Source organism: Symphalangus syndactylus, chromosome 12 (genome assembly GCF_028878055.3).
Source record: "Symphalangus syndactylus isolate Jambi chromosome 12, NHGRI_mSymSyn1-v2.1_pri, whole genome shotgun sequence".
NCBI lineage: Eukaryota > Metazoa > Chordata > Mammalia > Primates > Hylobatidae > Symphalangus > Symphalangus syndactylus.
Genome location: NC_072441.2, coordinates 51249319 through 51269886, shown reverse-complemented (window position 1 = coordinate 51269886; position 20568 = coordinate 51249319). Strand labels below are relative to the sequence as shown.

Genomic DNA, 20568 nt, shown 5'->3' with positions numbered 1-20568 from the left:
TACTTAAAATTACCACCTCAATTCTGAATTTTTAGGAATATACTGGATTATGATATTGACATCTAAATATAGAATTTGTTTCACAAAAACATTTTATAAGATTTTTCTAATATCTATGAAATATACCATTTTATGGTATATTGTGGGGTTGGGGGTGGATCTTGTGTTGTCATTCCTATTCACTTGTATTTAGATTTTATACTTTTATTGTGCTAGTACCCAGAATCTACAAGAAACTCAAACAAATCAGCAAGAAAAAACAATCCCATCAAAAAGTAGGCTAAGGACACAAATAGACAATTCTCAAAATAAGATATACATATGGCCACCAAAAATGTGAAAAAATACTCAACATCACCAATCATCAGGGAAATGCAAATTAAAACCAGAATGCAATACCACCTTACTCCTGCAAGAATGATCATAATTTAAAAATCAAAAAATAGTAGATGTTGGCATGGATGTGTTGAAAAGGGAACAAATGTAAACTAGTACAACCACTATGGAGAACAGTGTGGAAATTTCTTAAAGAACTAAAAGTTGATCTAACATTGGATCCAGCAATCCTACTGCTGGGTATCTACCCACAGGAAAAGAAGTCATTATATGAAAAAGATACTTGATCACACATGTTTATAGCAACACAATTCACAATTGCAAAAATGTGAAACCAGCCCAAATACACATCAGCCAATGGTTGGATAATGAAAATGTGATACACACACACACACACACACACACACACACCATGGAATACTACTCAGCCATATAAAGGAACAAAATAGTGGCATTTGCTGCAACCTAGATGGAGTTGGAGACCATTTTTCTAAATGAAGTAACTCAGGAATGGAAGCCAAACGTCATATGTTGTCACTCATAAGTGGGAGCTAACTTGTGAGGACACAAAACCATAAGAATGATACAATAGACTTTGTGGACTTAGGGGGAAGAGAAATGGTGGGTGGGAGGATGAGGGATGAGACTACCCATTGGGTACAGTGTACACTACTTGGGTGATGGGTACACCAAAGTTTCAGAAATCACTACTAAAGAACTTATCAATGTAACAAAAAGTCACCTGTTCCCCAAAAACTATTGAAATATTTAAAAATGTAAGAAATTGCTGTTGTTTTAAGCCAAAAAAGAGAATGGAACTGACATGCAATTCTAGATGAAATCAGGTGACTCATTCAGAAAAGAGTTGTCTTTAGATTTTCCTTTTTTATGTTTCTTAAAATTTTTTTTATTTTCCTTTTTGGCTCTCAGCAAGTTTCTAAACTATCACCTCTCATTTGACTTTACTCAATCCTTGTCGTATCAACATATACTATTTGCAGTAATGCAATAAATACTTTGAAATATACAATAAATGATTAACTACAGTTACACTATTGTGCTACTGAACAGTAGATCTTATTCTATGTAAGTGTATTTTTGTACCCATTAACTATCTGGAATTGAATTGGATTTTTCATTAACACAAATAAATGACAAATGCTTGAAGTGTTGGATATCTCAAGTTTCCCTGACTTGATCATTACACATTGTATGCATCTATCAAAATATCACGTGTACACCATACACATTTGCCACTAATGTGTATTCATAATAATTAAAAATAAAAAATTAAAAATTGAAGAATTTTTTTCATGTAATATATAAAATGTATTTTGTTTTATTTGCTTTAGATTGAACATATATTATAGATAAAATGCTAAAGGCCATGATATTCCCTTCCCAAGCAAGCACTCTGATTAATTGATGAATCTTGTCTATGTTTTATGTTTCGTAACAAATAATTGTACAAATAATGTGGAATTCTCAAATGAATGTTGAAGTTTAGAAACTTTCTCATCTGTTTATTGACCATTCATCTTCCTCATCTGTTTTAAAAAAATTTATTCTTTGTACATTGTGTCGTATGTGTGGTGATGGAGGGATCTAATGATATAACACACACATCCTGGATTCTCTACAGAGAGCCAGTTAACTCAATTCCATTTATTGTGTAGTTTGTTGTTTCCAGACTGATTTATAATAACTCTAATTTTATATAGTAAGATCATATGTATGAATTTGTCTGCTTTTGTTTTTTTTTTGGCAGGGTTCGGAGCTCTTTATTTTTTTTACATTGATCTATTTATGCATCCATTCACTGATACAAAATGTATTAATTGCTACAGTTTTATATTTTTTATATGATGGGGTGTTTTATTCTTGATTTACCATTTTCAGAATTTTGTTAACTATTCTTATGCCTTAATAACATGAAGATGGGATATTTCTTAAGGGTTAAAGAAATAATATACTATATATTCCAAGGAACTGTAAACATTTATTTCTATATTTTATCAAGGGTAGACACAGTTAGAATTAAATTAGTCCAGTAAATATACACTAATACAATTAAAAATGTCAAGTCTTGTGAGACTACATTAAAGAACATTTAACAATTATTTAAATTACATCAACGTTTATGTTTTGCTTAAACACGATAATTGTTTTGAAGAATTGGGAATGGAGAAGGAACTTGTTCACTCAAATTAGTATATGATTGTTTTAATAGAGTAAATATTACTTCTACCATATCTTCACCTTGGATATGGAAGTTGCTGAAATTCTTAAACTTTTGTATTCTACAACTATATTTTAGGAGAATATAGAAATATGTATTCTAATGAACAATAGAGTATTGCAGGTGTGCTCTGAAATAATGTATTTCTGTGATAAATTTCATCTGTCAAATAGAAGAGTGGAGACAGAAATATTAAGTGCAAGCCCCATATTAAAAACAATCATCAAAAAGATGAGTATTTGTGCATAAGCTGAAAAGTGAGGTTGGAAATACTCTAGCTGTGTATTATGTTGATTGCTTTATAAGTAAGATGATCAAATGACCGAGATAGGTTAGAGAATGATCAGGACATTATTAATAATCAATCCAGTACAGCAGGAGTAAACTAAGACCACCCCAGGCAAATTATGTGAATTTGCAGGTGTTATGTGAATACCCAGTGTAATAAGAGCCCACTAGGTAAGGATTCAGCTAATCAAACTAACATTGATTGGGCATCGATCAGCACTATGTGTTGTTGTAGACTGCTTCTTTACTATAAGTCCTAGGAAACATTATAGTTTCTCAGGAAATAAAGCCAAAAATTGAAATAATGTAGTAAATGAAATAAGACATATATGTTTACATTGGCATCCTTGGACTTACTGTCCAATCTTCATTAATTTTTGTCACATGGTTTTGGAGGTGATTAGACCTTAGTGCAAAGGAATGTATCAGGCAGGGAGAAAATGCAGTTATATTGTACTTGCATAGTGCTTCAGTGCATTTTTGTAATATCTCACTCTAAAATGCTGATAAACAACGCTTGAGGGCATGCAAAACAGGTAATGTTTTTTCCATTTTGGACGTAAGGAAACTAAGAATCAAAGTGGTTACAAAATCACAGCTAATGCTAAATAAACTCCCAGTGTCCTGCACAATGTTGAGTACTTTATTTAGAGCTTGATTAATCCTCAAAATAAGTCTCCAAGTAATGTCATTATTTCCATTTTACATATGAGTAACAGGAAGCTCCAGGAAATTAATTAAATTCCACAACATCACATCTAGTGAGAGGCAAATCTAGAATACAAACCTAGTGGTTTAATTTTCATTACTTCACAAACTCTTACTTGCCCCAGATAATGTTACTAGTCAAAGACAGAGGCTCAGTGTGAACCCTGGTTTTCTGGCTGTAAGGCCACAGTAGTATCTGTTGCATCTTCTAGACTAGCCAAATATACTTAGTCACCCTACCTCACAAGTCCTTGTTTTTCTGTTAGATATGAAGCTACTACATTGAAATAGGTTGGGTAAGACCAACACATATGGCTGAGTTTTTTTTTTTTTTTTTCTTTTCTTTTTTAACTTCTGTAGCCAGGAATGAATCTAAGTTTTATGGGGCTTCAGATAACAAAATGTTGGGTTCATTCTTTAGAAATTACATTACAGCACTACTGAAAAATTTAAATACAGGTCCTTAGAAGGGGTCTATACGGGGCAGGCGTGGTGGGTCATTCCTTTAATCCTAGCACTTTGGGAGGCCGAGGCAGGTGGATCACAAGGTCAAATCAAGACCATCCTGTCCAACATGGTAAAACTCTGTCTCTACTAAAAATAAAAAAATTAGCCAGCCATGGTGGTGTGCACCTGTAGTCCCAGCTACTCACGAGGCTGAGGCAGGAGAATCACTTGAACCCGGAGGCAGAGTTTGCAATGAGCCGAGATCGCACCACTACACACCAGCCTGGCGACAGAGCGAGACTCCATCTCAAAAAAATAAAAATAAAAAAAGGCGGGGTCTATGTGACGAGGGACCTTGAAGCGTTAAGTGTTTATCTGCAGTTTTATTTTATTTTGGAATGCCTAAGTATGACTTTGTGAAAGCTGTTATACAAGTAAATTTAGGAATAAGCCTAGCACATTTATGATACAGTTTGACAAACTGATCGATAAAATCTATCAGTTCATTATGTAATCTAAAACTAAGATACATTATCATGATAATGAAAAATTAATATATATAGCTAATAACTTTTTGCAGGTCATTTATAAATAGGATATAGATTAAACTATAGTTGTTAGATTAATGATATATCACACTTGCCCTATTATCCCAAAGTTTTATCACTTTAAATGAGATTTCTCTATCCTACTTGTATTTAAAATAGTACTACCAATTATTTGTGAATGTTTTTTACCAACACCCAACCCTCAAACACAAAGGTGAATTATTTCTGAGGGAAGTAAGATATAGATGAAAAATATGCATTAAGCACTAAGAAAATAAGTATTTTTTACCCTGGTAAAATGTGTCTCTCTGGAATGCAGATACAAGTAACATCTTTGAAGACTTGATTTGTGTCTCTCCTTTTACTCTTAATGCAATTATTAATAGAAAAGAATAACGTCTTGATAGAATTCACTAAATATCTGACATTCTTCTCCAAAAATCTTTAGAAATCTATTAAAATATTCCTTACTGGCACAGTGGTTTATAATAGAACTGTGGGGCCAGATGAATTGCTAGATGATTTTCATCACAATATTTTAGTTTGTTTTAAAACTGTATCTTAATATCTAGAACTTAAAAATAAGCTACAGTGATTTGGGGGCAATAACTTTGAAATTTACCAAAATTGCATGGTTAAAATTATTTGCGGTTACTTTTTTCTACATTAGTTTTAAAAAATAAATGTAAATATATACAATTTCATGGGCAATTTACAGTTTTAAAAGATTCATTGGTTTAAGCTTCAACAACTTAAAAATGTATATACTTTCATAAAAATATTTGATGACTAATAATATAGAGTGGTATAAAGCAATATTATTGTATCAACATGAATCACTTGTAAAAGGCATGATGCTATAAGTTAACATTTAAGCCACCCATTTATCTTCAAATAATAATGATAAGTAAAATTTAATTAAAGTAGAAAAAAGATTAAGAGGTGAACTGAAAAACAAATATAAATACCTTTTGGGCCAGAAATGGTATAAAAACATGGGGACTAGGTTATTCTCTGCTAACTTCTGCTGGGAAGTGGTCTAGGGTAAACTTAAGCGCCAAAAACATCTTGCATGGTAGAGGACTGGACTCAGCTCCACCTCATAGAAAGTTCAATAAAAAAATAGGTGCAACTGCTGTACAGAGCTGAGGCTTATAGAAAGCTGCCGAAAGAAGCAGAGAAAGCTGTACAGCAGGTATTGTGGGCATGTGTCTATGGTACAGTGATGTGGTTCTGTGATACCTCTAATCACCTTGGACTGGAGCCCTGCACTTTGAGAAACTTGTTTCTGCAGTGGGAGAGAGGGATAGGAGTATTGTTGATTGAAGGCCACCACATACCTGATACGAAGCCGTAGGGAGAGTGCACCAAAAGAGAAAAAATTCACTCAACGTAAATGAGAAACAAAAAGGTGGAAACTACGTTAGGAAAGATAATCTATTAGTGATAATTTAAAGACTTACCTGATGGTACCTGACTTTATCCTAATGAAACACAAATAATATTATAATCAGGCCTTTAAAATTAATATGTATAAAATAATATCCTAAAATGAGATAAAAAAATCAACAGTGAGTTTAATATAAAAAATAGTTGACTGTAAATTTACACTATAATGACAATCTCAATAGAAAAGGTCAGTTTTGGGCTGGATAGAGGCACAAATTGCAGAACTAAAGAAATAAAAAGTAAAAATATGGTCTGGGTATTCAACCAGAGCACAATAAAGAGATATGAATGAATGAAAAGTTTAATAGAGAAGTTCAGAAGCTTCTAAGACTCCAATACACATGTAAGAGGAGCTCCTAAAGTAGAGAGAGAGAGAGATTGGCACAGGAGGAGCCTTAAAGCAGTTATGGTGGAAAATTTTCCAGAAAAAAGGAAAGATGAAAGGTCTTCACCTAGATACAGGGTTGTGGTAATATTGTGCAATACTAAACATAATGAGAATCAGAACTTCAAGATAAAGGGAAAACAAATTACTTGAAAACCAAATGACGATTACTCTGACCTTAGATTTCTCATCAGCATCTACTAAGAGTTATTCTTTAGAAGGAAGGAAACAAATGTGGAAAGAAAGATAAAAGAAACGATGTATAAAAATATGGTTGTGAATATAATTAAATATTGATCCCAGAGTAATTGTAACTTATTTTGAGGTTTTAAAAATAAAGATGTAAAAAAAAGTTTTATAACACTGACAAGGAAGTGTTTTGGAAAATAAAAATAATGAAAAAATCTCTTAAAAGATGTAATATTCATAAACATTTATACACATGACAACATAACTTTACTTAAAATTTGTAAGGTTTATTTGTATAAAGTGTATTAGACTGATTTAAGAAATCTACACTTTTCTGAGCCTAACGTAGAACAAGTCCATCATTTTCATGCACTTGCAGAACATTTATCAAAACTGACCATGTACTAAAAAACAGTGCCTTATAGTCCCCGACTTACAGTGATTCAACTTAGCAATTTTTGACTTTAAAATGGTGTAAAAGTGATACACATTTAGTAGAAAACTTACTTCAAATACTCATTCAGCTACATTATTTTTAACTTTCAGTACTGTATTCGATAAATTACATGAAATATTCAGCACTTTATCTTATAACAGGCTTTGTGGTAGATTATTTTGCCTATCTGTGGGCTAATGTAAGTGTCCTGAGCATATGATTTTGGATAAGTTTCTCATAACCAAACTATAAACACTTACATTTTCAACTATATTTGGTCAGTTTTAACCACTCTATTCAACTGGTTTATCAAATATCCAATTAACTTTTGTATAGTCATAATAACATGGACTATGATCTTATGAGTCAGTTCCTTTGTATAGAAAATGAACACTCATACCTAAAGTCGAAGATTTTTGGGATTGGAGATACAAATACTAAGTTCCCCAGAGAGTGCCTTGTAAAGAGAAGGCATTCATCACAAGAAGTTATCACCATTGACTCTCATCTTCACAATAGGTTGCTGAAGTAATCATTACTCTTTTAACTTTCAGAGTTGGTATTTAGAAAGGTGAAGTACTCTCTAATATAACATATATATTTTTTGTTGTTGTTTTTAAGATTTGGCTTAGGTGTCAATTTCTCTTCCAGGTGGGTTTACCTTCTCAAATACTCTGAGAGCACCATTTGTGAAAATTAACACTGTACCAGACAGGCTGCATAGTAATATAGTTTATTAAAAATATTTAGGACATATGAGTGCTCTGTTATCCAGGGAGCTACTTACTGGAGAGTCTATGTTTTTATTCATACTGGTGTCTAGGACATAGGAGGTACATAAACAATACCTACCAAATTGAAAAGGAAACTGAATGAAAGAATATTCTGATTTCAGCTAACAAAGTATTTTTAACCTGCCAGATGTATCTCTCAATGTCTATTTTAATAATATGAAAATTATGGAAAAAATCTTTGAGAATTACTAATACAGTAATTTTGATAAATAAAAATTTGACATGACATGAAGTTTTTATCATTTTTAATACATTTGAAACACAGTTCTCACTTTTGGTGTTCCTGGTCTAATTGTTGTGAAGAAAACTATTTGCCAAGAAGCCCAAGTATATTTCTTTTCAAAGAATGAATGCTGTGATTAGTATGTACTCAGTATTTCCTTTGACTTGTTTTACAAAAGGAAACAAATAACAAAGAAAAATTACAGAGAAGCATCTCCTAGAAGGTATGTAATTTGAGGTAACTTACTTTTGGATGCACAAATAGCAATCTTTCTTCATTCAGGCATTCAAAAGGTAACGAGACATTCATCCCACTAATTAAGTAACTCAAGAAACTGAAACCAGCAAAAGAAAAACTGATGTATTATTTTTATTAATATTTATGTTAGACCTACACTGATGAAATAACATTCCTTTAGAAATTACCAGAAATTATTTTTATTTTATAATGAAATCAAGCTAAACACTTGCAAGAGTATAATCCTCTTGTGAGGTACGCAGAATACAATCATACTGTTAAAATTTATCCTTCAACTAGTAGAGATGTTCTAAAATTTCCAAGAATATTTTACTTCTCATGACTTCCCTATAGTATATATTTGCTATTGTTTGGTTAATTAGAACAAACAGAGTAATTGAGGAATAATTACAGCTATCAAACATTTATGTTTATTTTCATTATATACTCTTTTAGAAAGCAAGAAAAGTTAAAATGAGCGAGAGTTACCCTCAAATTTGAATTGGTAAATATACTTTTATTTACAATGCTTTGTCCTTTTTCATTTATAGAACACTATATAATGATTAGAAAATTATACTATTTCTGTCTCCAGAAGGTGAGGAGACTTGGGAGAAAATCCTGTGGCTCCTCTCTGCATTGCAATCTTTCCATTTTAAATATCAGTATAATCTCTCCCTTTCTTCAAAGTAATGTGAAAATTATGGAGAAAATGCTGGTAAAGTCAATTTGGAGTGGTGAAATAAATGCACTTTCAAGATGAATATACAAGAAAATTAATATTAAAAATGTTCCTCAAGAATGTACTATGTACCCACAATATTAAAAAATTTAAAAAGTAAAATTAAAAAAATATATACCATGTACTTACAAAGTAAAAAAATTAAAAAGTAAAATTTAGAAAAGGATATTCACTTGTAGATAATTCTTCTTCATTACCACTGAGGTAGAACTGTTTTCCTTGGTGACTTTTACTACTTTGTTTAAGCATATCACTGGAGTCCAGGAATTTTGAAATTCATCAAAATCTTGAGTGCCTATTAAAATAATCTTAAAATAGTCCAAGTGATAACAATATTTGTAGGGAAGGGAACACCTTAAAAAGAATACAAATGCAATGTTATAAGACAAGAAAAGGAAAGGAAACATATACAGAGAAGGAAGAAATAAAACTGTCTTTGTTAGCAGATGACAGAATTGTCTATGTAGAAAATTCCAAAGAATCAACAGAAAAACTGGAACTAATACAGAATTTTGACAAAAAGGGATATAAGATTAATATACAAAAGTCAGCCACTTTCCTTTACAATAGCAATAAATGATTAGAATATGAAATTAAAAGTATACCATTTACATTTTCATCCTTAAAAATGAAATACATAGATATAAATCTAATGAAATATGTATAAGATGTATATGAGAAAAACTATGAAACTGTGATGAAATAAATAAAAAAAGCTAAATAAATGGAGACATATTCCAGGTTTCCAAATAGAAGACTTCTTATTTTCGAGATGTCAGGTCTTCCAAATTTGATCTATAGATTCAGTACAATCCCAAATCAAAATCTCAGGAAACTATTTTATAGATATTGACAAACTGATTGTAAAGTTTATATAGAAAGGCAAAAGATTAACCAACATAATATGGAACAACAAAGTTGGAGGACTCAGACTACCTGATTTTAAGACTTACTGTAAAGCTGCAGTAATCAAAACAGTGTGGTATTGTTAAAATAATAGACAATAGATCACTGAAACAGAATAGAGAGCCCAGAAATAGACACACATAAATATAGCCAACTTATCTTTGACAAAAGAGCAAAGGCAATATAATGGAGTAAGGGTAGTCCTTTCAACAAATGATATTTGTACTACCCTACTTCCATATGTAAAAATGTGAATCTAGAAACAGACCTTACACCCATTGAAAATTAATTAAAGATGGATCATAAACCTCAATGTAAAATGCAAAACTACAGAACCCTTTGAAGATAACATGGGAGAAAATGTGGATGACCTTGGGTTAGACAATGACTTTTTAGGTACAACATCAAAGGCAAGATTTATAAAATAAATTATTGATAAGATAGACTTCATCAAATATAAAAAATTCTGAGCTGGGTGTGGTGGCATGTACCTGTAGTCCTGGCTACTCAGGAGGCCGAGGGAGGATTGCTTGAGTGCAGGAGTTTGAGACCAGCCTGGGGAGCATAGTGAGACTCTCATCTCAAAACAAACACGGAAAAAAAATTGAAACTTCTACTCTGCAGGAAACTGTCTTGAAAGAAAATGAAAATACAAGCCACAGACTGGGAGAAAATATTTGCAAAAGACATACCTGATAAAGAACTGTTATGCAAAATGTCCAAAAGTCTCTTACAACCTAACAATATGAAAACAACCCAACAATATGAAAACAACCCATTTAAAAAATGATACAAAGACCTTCACAGATATCTCACCAAGAAAGATATACAGATGGAAAATAAGCATCTGAATAGATCCTTCATATATATCATCAGGGAAATGCAACGTGAAACAACGAGATACCACTATACTATTAGAATGCTTAGTCTGCTCAGTTTGCTACAACAAAATAGCATAAACCGGATAGCTTATAAACAACAAAAATTATTACTCTTGGTTCTGGGTGCTGGGAATTCCCAAAGTGTTTGTAGATTTATAATATGCTCATAAGCTGCTTTCTGGTCATAGGCAAAGGCTTTTTACTGTGCCTGTCTCACATGTGACAGGGGCAAGGTATTTCTCCTGGGGTTGTTTTTAAGGGAACTAATCTAATTGAGGAGGGCTCCTCATAACCTAATCGCCTCCTAAGTCTCTCATGACCTAATCACTTTTTAAAAACCCCACCTTTCTAACATTTGTGGTTAGTTTTCAACATATGAATTGAATGCAGTGGGGGCGTGGACACAAACTTTCGGAGGAGACCAAACAGCCAAAATGCAGAACACTGACATCACCAAATGCTGACAGGATGAGGAGAAATAGGAACTTTATTCTTTCCTGGTGGGAATGCAAAATGGTACAGCCAATTTGGAAGACAGTTTTAACAGTATCTTGCAAAATTAAACATACTCTTATCATATGATGTGGCAATTTACCCCAAAGAGTTGAAAACTTACGTTAACATGCAAACCTGCACATGGATATTTATAGCAGCTTTATTCATAATCACCCAAATTTTTGAGATATCCTTCAGTAAGTGGATGCGTAAATAAACTATGGTACATACAGATATTGCAATATTATTCAGGATTAAAAAGAGGGGAGCTATCAAGCCATGGAGAGACATAGAGAAAACTTAAATGTATGTTACTAAATGAAAGAAGCCAATCTGAAAAGGCTGTATATTGTATGATTTAGACTGTATGGCATTCTAGAAAAGGCAAAACTATGGAGACACTAAACAGACCAGTGGTTGCTGGGGAGAAGGTGAGAGAGGGATGCATGTGGAGATTAAGAAGATTTTTAGGACAGTGAAAGAAACTATTGTGTATAATGCTGTAGTCCTATGATGCTATTTTCATAATAAATTTGTGCAAACCCATTGAAGGTTCACCGGTTGTAATAAATGTACTGAAATGTACCACTATGGAGAGGATGTTGATAATAGGGAGGCAGTTCTCTTAATGCACCAACTACCTTAGTTCTCGGGTGGCGGGATAGCATGGTGGGAAACCAGATGATGTAATTCAGTGTTTTTTAAATGCTTCATGAACAATTCTTGGTTTGTAAAGTGAATTTATTAATTAAAATAACCAGCTATTTTTGTTAGTAGATTGACTAGAATATATTATATCAAAATATATTTTATCAGAATGTATGAATTTAATATATTAAAATATAACATTCTAAGTGGGTTAGGAATGACAAATTCATATAATTGTTTCAGTTATAATTTCTTATTGAAAAATTAGAGATATATAGTGAAATTTTTAACGATTACTGTGAAAATGTGATAATAACAGAGTTTTTTCTCAAACAAATTTACAAGAAAAAAACAACCCCATCAAAAAGTGGGTGAAGGATATGAACAGATACTTCTCAAAAGAAGACATTTATGCAGCCAAAAAGCACATGAAAAAATGCTCATCATCACTGGCCATCAGATAAATGCAAATCAAAACCACAAGGAGATACCATCTCACACCAGTTAGAATGGCAATCATTAAAAAGTCAGGAAACAATAGGGGCTGGAGAGGATGTGGAGAAATAGGAACACTTTTACACTGTTGGTGGGACTGTAAACTAGTTCAAACATTGTGGAAGTCGGTGTGGTGATTCCTCAAGGATCTAGAACTAGAAATACCATTCGACCCAGCCATCCCATTACTGGGTATATACCCAAAGGATTATAAATCATGCTGCTCTAAAGACACATGCACACATGTGTTTATTGCGGCACTATTCACAATAGCAAATACTTGGAACCAACCCAAATGTCCAACAGTGATAGACTGGATTAAGAAAATGTGGCACATATACACCATGGAATACTATGCAGCCATAAAAAATGATGAGTTCGTGTCCTTTGTAGGGGCATGGATGAAGCTGGAAACCATCATTCTCAGCAAACTATCGCAAGGACAGAAAACCAAACACTGCATGTTCTCACTCATAGGTGGGAATTGAACAATGAGAACACATGGACACAGGAAGGGGAACATCACACACCAGGGGCTGTTGTGGGGTGGGGAGAGGGGGGAGGGATAGCATTAGGAGATATACCTAATGCTAAATGACGAGTTAATGGGTGAAGCACATCGGCATGGCACATTTATACATATGTAACAAACCTGCACGTTGTGCACATGTACCCTAAAACTTAAAGTATAATAAAAAAAAAAAAAAATTTCAGGCTTTGGAGTCAAGTAGCCTTAAGATAAAATCTTTTGTATGTGAACCTGACCACAGTTTTCTTACCTAGGAAATGGATCTGATAATTGTACCTCCATAAAAGGTGGATTGAAGACTAAATGATAGAGATTTAACATAAAGCCTAGCACATAGGATATATTTCAATAAATATTGGCCTTCTTATTATTGTGGGGAAATACATATTAGGTATACTTTTCATTCATCTTTAAATACTTCAGTCACTCTCTTCTGATATTAACAAGTTTATTTCATTTATTACATTGTTTTGGCAGTTGACTCTTCAACTTAAAAATTAAATCGTTGAATATTAGTTAGTTGATGGACAACTGACATTTGCTTTAACGAAAAAGAGAGGGGTCTTTCTCACCGAAAGAGCCAAAATATTTTATAATATTTTTGTTACATTATGAAACAATAGGGAACTATATTCTAAGAAAAATCTCTTAGGAATTTGATACTGTAAATAACTGGACCTAATATATCTTTTATGTATAATTTGTTTGTAATTTTATGTTACACTTCTCTGAAGACTGATGTAGTTTAATAAAAGGAATGAAAAATATTATTTTTGAAAAATATTCTTCGCATTTGTGGACACTTTAAATTGTATAATTTGTTTTAACTAACTTTTGTAAACTTTTATTTTTAAATTTAACAAAATTAAGTTAACCCTCTTTTTAACTTACACAATTTATTCATTGGCAGTTTAAAGTGTTACATTATTAGTTATTTTAATTTACATTTTTCATATAATGCCAACTCTAGATTTATAATTGATTTCAATTTTCATAGTTTCATAATATACTTAAATACAAATCACTACCCCCCATTCACCCACAAAATATTTTTGGAGCTATTTATTTGGCTTTTTGTCCATTTGCCCTCATTTTGTCGTAATCAGGCTACATTCATGGAAGTATATTTTGTATATATGAAATAATCCATTATTTGTATTTCAGTTAAAAAGAGTTAGTTGCTGATGTTTTAAAGGGATAGAGGGCCACTTACGCCTTCAAGTCTCCATTATGTTTGAAAGTGTAACTTATGTATTTCGGAATTTAGGGTTGATGATAGAAGAATATTAGTGGCAATAGTGTGCTGAAGCCAGCTAGGAACAGCTCTAGTGCTGATTAAATTTTTAGGAATTTTGTAAACGGGTTGTGAAACATAGTGATTTTGAAAAATTAAAGTATATAGACATGTAGTCATAAAAATCATATTAAAAATAACTATAACAAATACTACAAACTCACTGCCTCTAAATTATTTATTTCCCATTAACTATGCTCCTGAGATTATTTGTATCTATTGCATTATATGTTTGAAATTTTAATTTTTGCAGTGATGGATGTGTTCGTTTTATTATCCACTAGCCACATATAGTTATTGAGCACTTTAAATATGATTAGTGCTACTGAGGTCTTTGCATTTTTAATTTTATTTAATTTTAATTTTAATTTGAACTTAATCAAATGTGGCTAGTGGATTCCGTCTTGAACACTATGAGTTTAGATACACTCTGTCTCATGGAATTTGAACACTAGGTGAAATGAGAAGTAAATAACATTTGCTATATGGGCAGACAGTTTCCTAAAGCACTTTCCACATATAATTAGCTCATTAAATTCTCAAAACATCTCTATGAAATATATTTTATTAATCCCACCTTATTAAGGAGACTGAGGCATAGAAATGTTAAAGGACTTGTTCAATTCCATACATCATGAGAATGATGGAAGTCAAGACTTAACCCCAAGAGTCTAGTTTCAATGCCATACTTCTAAAAATATACCACCTGTTGTGCTGAAATTCACAAAAATGTGGTTCAGTTATTTACTTCCTTAAAAATTGCATCAAGGTTGATCCAAACTCCTCTAAAACTCTGGGGGAAAACCCAGTGCAATAAAAGGTTTAAATAAAAAATCCCAGAACAGAGCAGGCAAAGGGATACCAATTGATAGATTAGTGTATTGAGCCAAGCAACATAATGAGTATGTATTGAACAACTCTTAAGCTGCAGTGCCTGTGCTTGAGCAAATTGGGCTAACAATTTACATTCTAGTATGTGCACGTGATGCTATGTGTACTGAGGAGTGTGCTTGCTTTCATTTCTTCAAACACTGTAAGAGTCTTTAACTCTGTGTTGGGTACTTAGTAGGGATTCTGTAAACATTTTTTAAAATAATTCAGTGTTTGCATTTCATAATTTTTTTAAAAGAAGGCTTAAATTTTTATTCAAAAATATTGAAATACTTTAGGTGAAAATACATACATATTGTGTATTATTTGGTAGTTGCTACTTTATTATTTGCTTGCCATTAGCTGGAATTTGTGTCAGATATGCTAGGCGTTTCAGAACTTACCTATTTCTTGCTTCTGAGTGAATTCTGAGCACAAATTCTATTCCATTTGGTTATCACACTGTAACTTCATATTATAATGAATGCTGTAGCCTTAGTAAATTTAAATCTACTTCCATTGTAAAAGATGTCAGCAATAAATGATACTTTTAAATAAATCATAAATGTCTTCATTTAAGATTTGTTAAAATGCAATGTTATTTGTAAATGTTAGCAGATTTTAACATGAGAAAGTTAAATATTTAATTATTAGTTCACAAACCTAAAACTATTCAACTAAATATGAAAGAAATTAGCATTTGTTTAATCCCTAAATAAAATTAGCTATATCTCTGTTCCCTGATCAGAGATACTGGATCATGTTAAATGTATGTTTTAAATATCTCTTTATGAAAAGTATGTGAAATCTTTCTTTGGGGAAATATAAAAAATATATTTTAACTATATTTTAATTAATGATCTAATAAAGTATATATTTATGAAAAGTATCTGAAACCTTTCTTTGGGGAAATATAAAATATATTTTAACTACATTTTAATTAATTATCATATAAAATTATTAATTTAGAAGTAGAATTTAGTTCTCTGTTCACATTGCTTAGAAATAAATAAAAGATAACAGTATGTGTTGATTCAAAAATAATATGTAAGAAAATCTGTACTGTTTGGATAGCGCAGGGAAGAGCAGGAACACATATTAATGATTTGTAAATTATACAAATTGTAGCTGGGAATAAGAAATTGTTGTATTACCAATTTAAACTCATTAGTTAACATACATTCCCCCTTATATCTAAAAACACTGAATATTAAAAGATGAATTCAAAGATGTTGCCTTCCCTTAAATATTTTATGGTCTAAGAGAGGAAACAGATAAGTAAACCCATAAAAGTGGCAAAGTATTAGAATGAAAATGACACAATATTATGAGACCATTTATGAGGGCCTTTCATCTCATGCTGAGAAATTGACCCTATAATATTTGTTGATAATACCATCTTCAATTTTTTAAAATAAGATTGTTTGGATGTTCCTTATGTGTTTGGACTTTATTTACAGTAGTTTGTGGTATATGTGGGATGAGGTTAAGAAAATGTAAAGTCCTGTCACCTTTATTCCTCATTCTTAAGAAAACTTACATTTATATCTATTGATCTCTGTCTGGGTTTCCAGGATAGAAAGTTACTGCTTTGACCTATTAAATGCAAATAACTGTGTGAGCCAATCCATTGGATAGCATAAATAACTTACCTATAATATGGATTTATTCACTGGCCACTTCTATTGGTAGTCAAGTTTTCATAAGAGTAGAATAATGAGATTATTGTGATTTATTTCTTCTACTTTTAGTTCTATCAATTTCGCTTTATATATTTAAAATTGTACTTTAAAATCTTGTTGAAAAATTGACCATTTCCTTGCTATGAAATGTTCTTTAAGTTTAGTAATGCATCTTGCCTTAAAGTCTAATATTTCTAATATTGGTGTATATATATTATATATATATAAAATATATATATGTACCAGCTTTCTTTTGATTAGTGTTTGCATTGTATAACTTTTTCTAGTCTTTAACTTTACACTTACCTATCTGTGCTCTTATATTTAAGGCATTTATCTTCCATAACTTTTGTCTTTTAATTGGAATTTTAGTCCATTTACATTTAATATAATTTATCATGTTTGTTTATATTTACTGTCTTACCATTTGTTTTTTTGTTTCCTACCCTCTACCACCTATTTATAATAATTTTAATTAATACATTTTAATAATATATTTTTAAAATCCCACTCCCTCCTTCCACATTAGCTAGTTATGTTTTTTTGCTAAATATATTTTACTAAATGTACTTAGTAAATTTAATTTTTTTATTTTTAACAAATTCCAGTTTTTAATGAAGTTTACATTCTTCTTACATACTTTTGAACATATTAATCATAGTTATTCTAAAATTTATTTTTGAAAACCACACTTTAACTAGATTATGTATGTATCTCTTTCAATTTTTTTAGGTTTATTTTTCTTGCAGGCTTGGACTTTTTAAAATAAAAACCCAGGCATTTTATAAAAACTTTGTAGAAACTGTGGTTGACTTATTATTCACAGAAAGTGCATTCTATCGTTTGGTAGATAGATAAGAGTGAGGACTGATCACTGTCGTTTAAATCCAGGGCTGAGTTGACTCAAGGCTGGGTTGACTATTTACCCCTCATTTGCCCTACTTATAGAGTGTAGCCCTCCAGAAGCTTCAGCTGTACACTGAGGTGTTTACTAGGGCTCTTTCTTATTTAGTCACTCCAGTTTTTGTTTTTCCTGGACCATAGGGTTTTCTGTTTAGATCCTTAGGTTTTTGTCATATGCACTTTAAGAATTTATCTCACTTTTCTGCACTTTATTTTGCTCCAGGTTAATGGCCTCCTACATTTCCAAAACTCTGTGTCTCTCTGGTTTCAAAAGACTGCCAACATCTCTTTTCTGAGCTGTGGTTCTCTTCAAGATTCTTCGCCTTCCTCCCTTTGGTAAGAAGTCGCAAATCCCTCAGGGGAAAAGTGACTTCTGGTCACTTAACTTTGTTCTTACTTTCTCTCTGAGATGTTAGCCCTTCCAAGATGCCTGCATCAGTAGTTCTTGAATGTTTCAACTATTTTTTTTAAATCATTATTCTCCCAAAGTTAATCTATCATAATCAAAAGCAGAATTCAAGAAATTATTTATTAAATGTCTACCGTGTGCCATCACAATGCTAACTCCTATAATGCAAGGGTAATGTGGTTACATGTGACATGTTTTCTGATTCGGGGAACTAACGTTCTGCTGAATGACATCATAACACATGCCACAGATAGGTTGGTAAGTGATTATGTTGGAGACATACAGATTATGCTGTAGGAGCTTAGAGGAGAGGCACTTAACTTACCCTCTAGGTGGGAGTAGGGAATGTGCCCCAGGAGTGTTTCCCAGAGGAGGCATGACTCTAGAAAGGAAAGATTGAAAGTTAGCCATAATTCCTCATGTACTTGACACAATTAAAGTTGTAAGTATTATTATTAAGTATCATATTAATACTGAAAATATACTGCTCATTGATATTTAAAACAAGAATTCGTTTGAAACATCAAAAATATGTTTGAGGATGTAAGCTAGTTTCAAAATTTTAACCATGGCAATTGATTTCTCTGTAGGTATTCAAAGCAATGAGTATCCCACAGATCAGAAATCCTTCCCTGCCTACCCCTGAAAAAATGTCTGAAGCCTATTCTGCAAAGATTGCTCTTTTTGGTGCTGGGCCTGCAAGTATAAGTTGTGCTTCCTTTTTGGCTCGATTGGGGTACTCTGACATCACTATATTTGAAAAACAAGAATATGTTGGTGGTTTAAGGTAATGCCTACATTTATTTCATGTTTATAGTGTCAGAAATGATGGAACAAAACAATTATGAATATTGTTGGTTCATAATCATATAGAAACTTCAGGCTCACAGATGGTATTTTAAATGTTCTTTTTCCAAATGTTCAAATTTTGATTACATTATTCACTTTAAAATTTGCAGTTGGCTTGAAGCAATATTTATTTAAGAAATTTTCTCTCTAGTTCTGTGAATTTAAGAGAAATCACTGCAAATTATTTTTTGATTATAAGAACCAATCATGTGAAAAATGGTTTTAGCCCTGTGAATATTTCTTTTAATGGAGATATAACTGAAAATCATGGATATTAGTGATGGGGGAAAACCTAGATCCGTGGAATATTGGACTATTCATTGTGTTGTCTACACAGATATGTTGTCTTACATATTTTCAGTTTAAAATTTCTTAAGTCTTACTATTGATTAAAATTTTGTCAGCATGTACTAGAAATGTATTTAAATATACATTTTTAGAATCACATGATCATATTATTCCCATGAAAATTTATACATGGAAATGGGAATATATATTGAAAATAAACATAACTCTATACTGGACACATATTTCATTATCATAAAGGAATAAAATTTATTATGATTAGGGAATAGATATTGCTTAAAACATTTTATACAAAATAAAGAATTTGGATGGTAACTGAATAATATTACTCAATTGATTTTTATTTTCTCTATGTATATTATCAAAAAAATCATGGTTTACAAAATGTATCCATTTGGAATATCTGTTTCTATGCTTAACATTTAAATTTGTTGTGGCTACTGCCCTATGTGTAACAAATAAATTAATCATACCCAATAATCACAGAGGATAAATTTAATCAAAGTTGTTACTAAAATTTGTGAAGTTTCTTATGTTTTTCGGCACCTGTGAATATATGTTAATAAATGTATAAATTGCAGTATTACTCAACAATATGCTAAGCCCAAGATAACATAAAATTATCAATTATCAATTATTTGTATAATTGATTTAAATATGTTGATATATTTATTAACATAAATATTGATGTGTAAGCTATCATTAATATAATCTTATTTGACTGAATCATCAAGCAAAAATACCACATTTTAGGAAGACCCTTTAGTGTGGATATGAAACATAAATAACCTGATTATTAAGAAATAATTATTCTTCTGTACTGACACTCCACTACTATGAATTTCAAGAGATTACATGTAAATGAATTTATTTTTCTGGAAAGTAAAATGTCCTATATATTGTTTTGCTGGAGAGATTTAGAATATCATTTTAATGGCATTTACCACAGCTTTATTAATTAGAAAAAACATAATCTATTAACAATATATGTATAAGCATTGTGTGTTGTTTTCACTTATACACATCAGTGAATATCTGAGTCAATTTTTAAAATATGAACTTAATTGTGTACCATGGTAAACTAGGAAAAACCTGTTTGCCACTTGATTGCATTTTCACAAAAAGCCTAAAATGGAACCAACCCTGTTTATAACTTATTCCGTATTGCCAGTGTTGGTAGATTACTGTTGTTAGCCTATCTCTTTTTTAACTCAAATGCAGGCTAGACATTTGTAATTCATATAAATTAGTACTAAACTTGGTTTTTTAAATTTATTTGC

General features: G+C 31.5%; 1 protein-coding gene across 3 annotated transcripts in view; it reads left to right on the top strand.

Moving 5' to 3' along the window:
- DPYD (dihydropyrimidine dehydrogenase) overlaps positions 1-20568 on the top strand; it is an 858879-nt gene that overhangs the window by 222580 nt on the left and 615731 nt on the right. For 2 of the 3 annotated variants that reach the window (XM_063624340.1, XM_063624342.1), the window contains exon 6: positions 18724-18920. In XM_063624340.1, coding sequence (XP_063480410.1) covers positions 18724-18920 — 197 coding nt within the window. Of the gene's footprint in view, positions 1-17971; positions 18061-18723; positions 18921-20568 lie in introns of those variants that run through there. The other variant, XM_063624341.1, reaches the window with a different exon arrangement.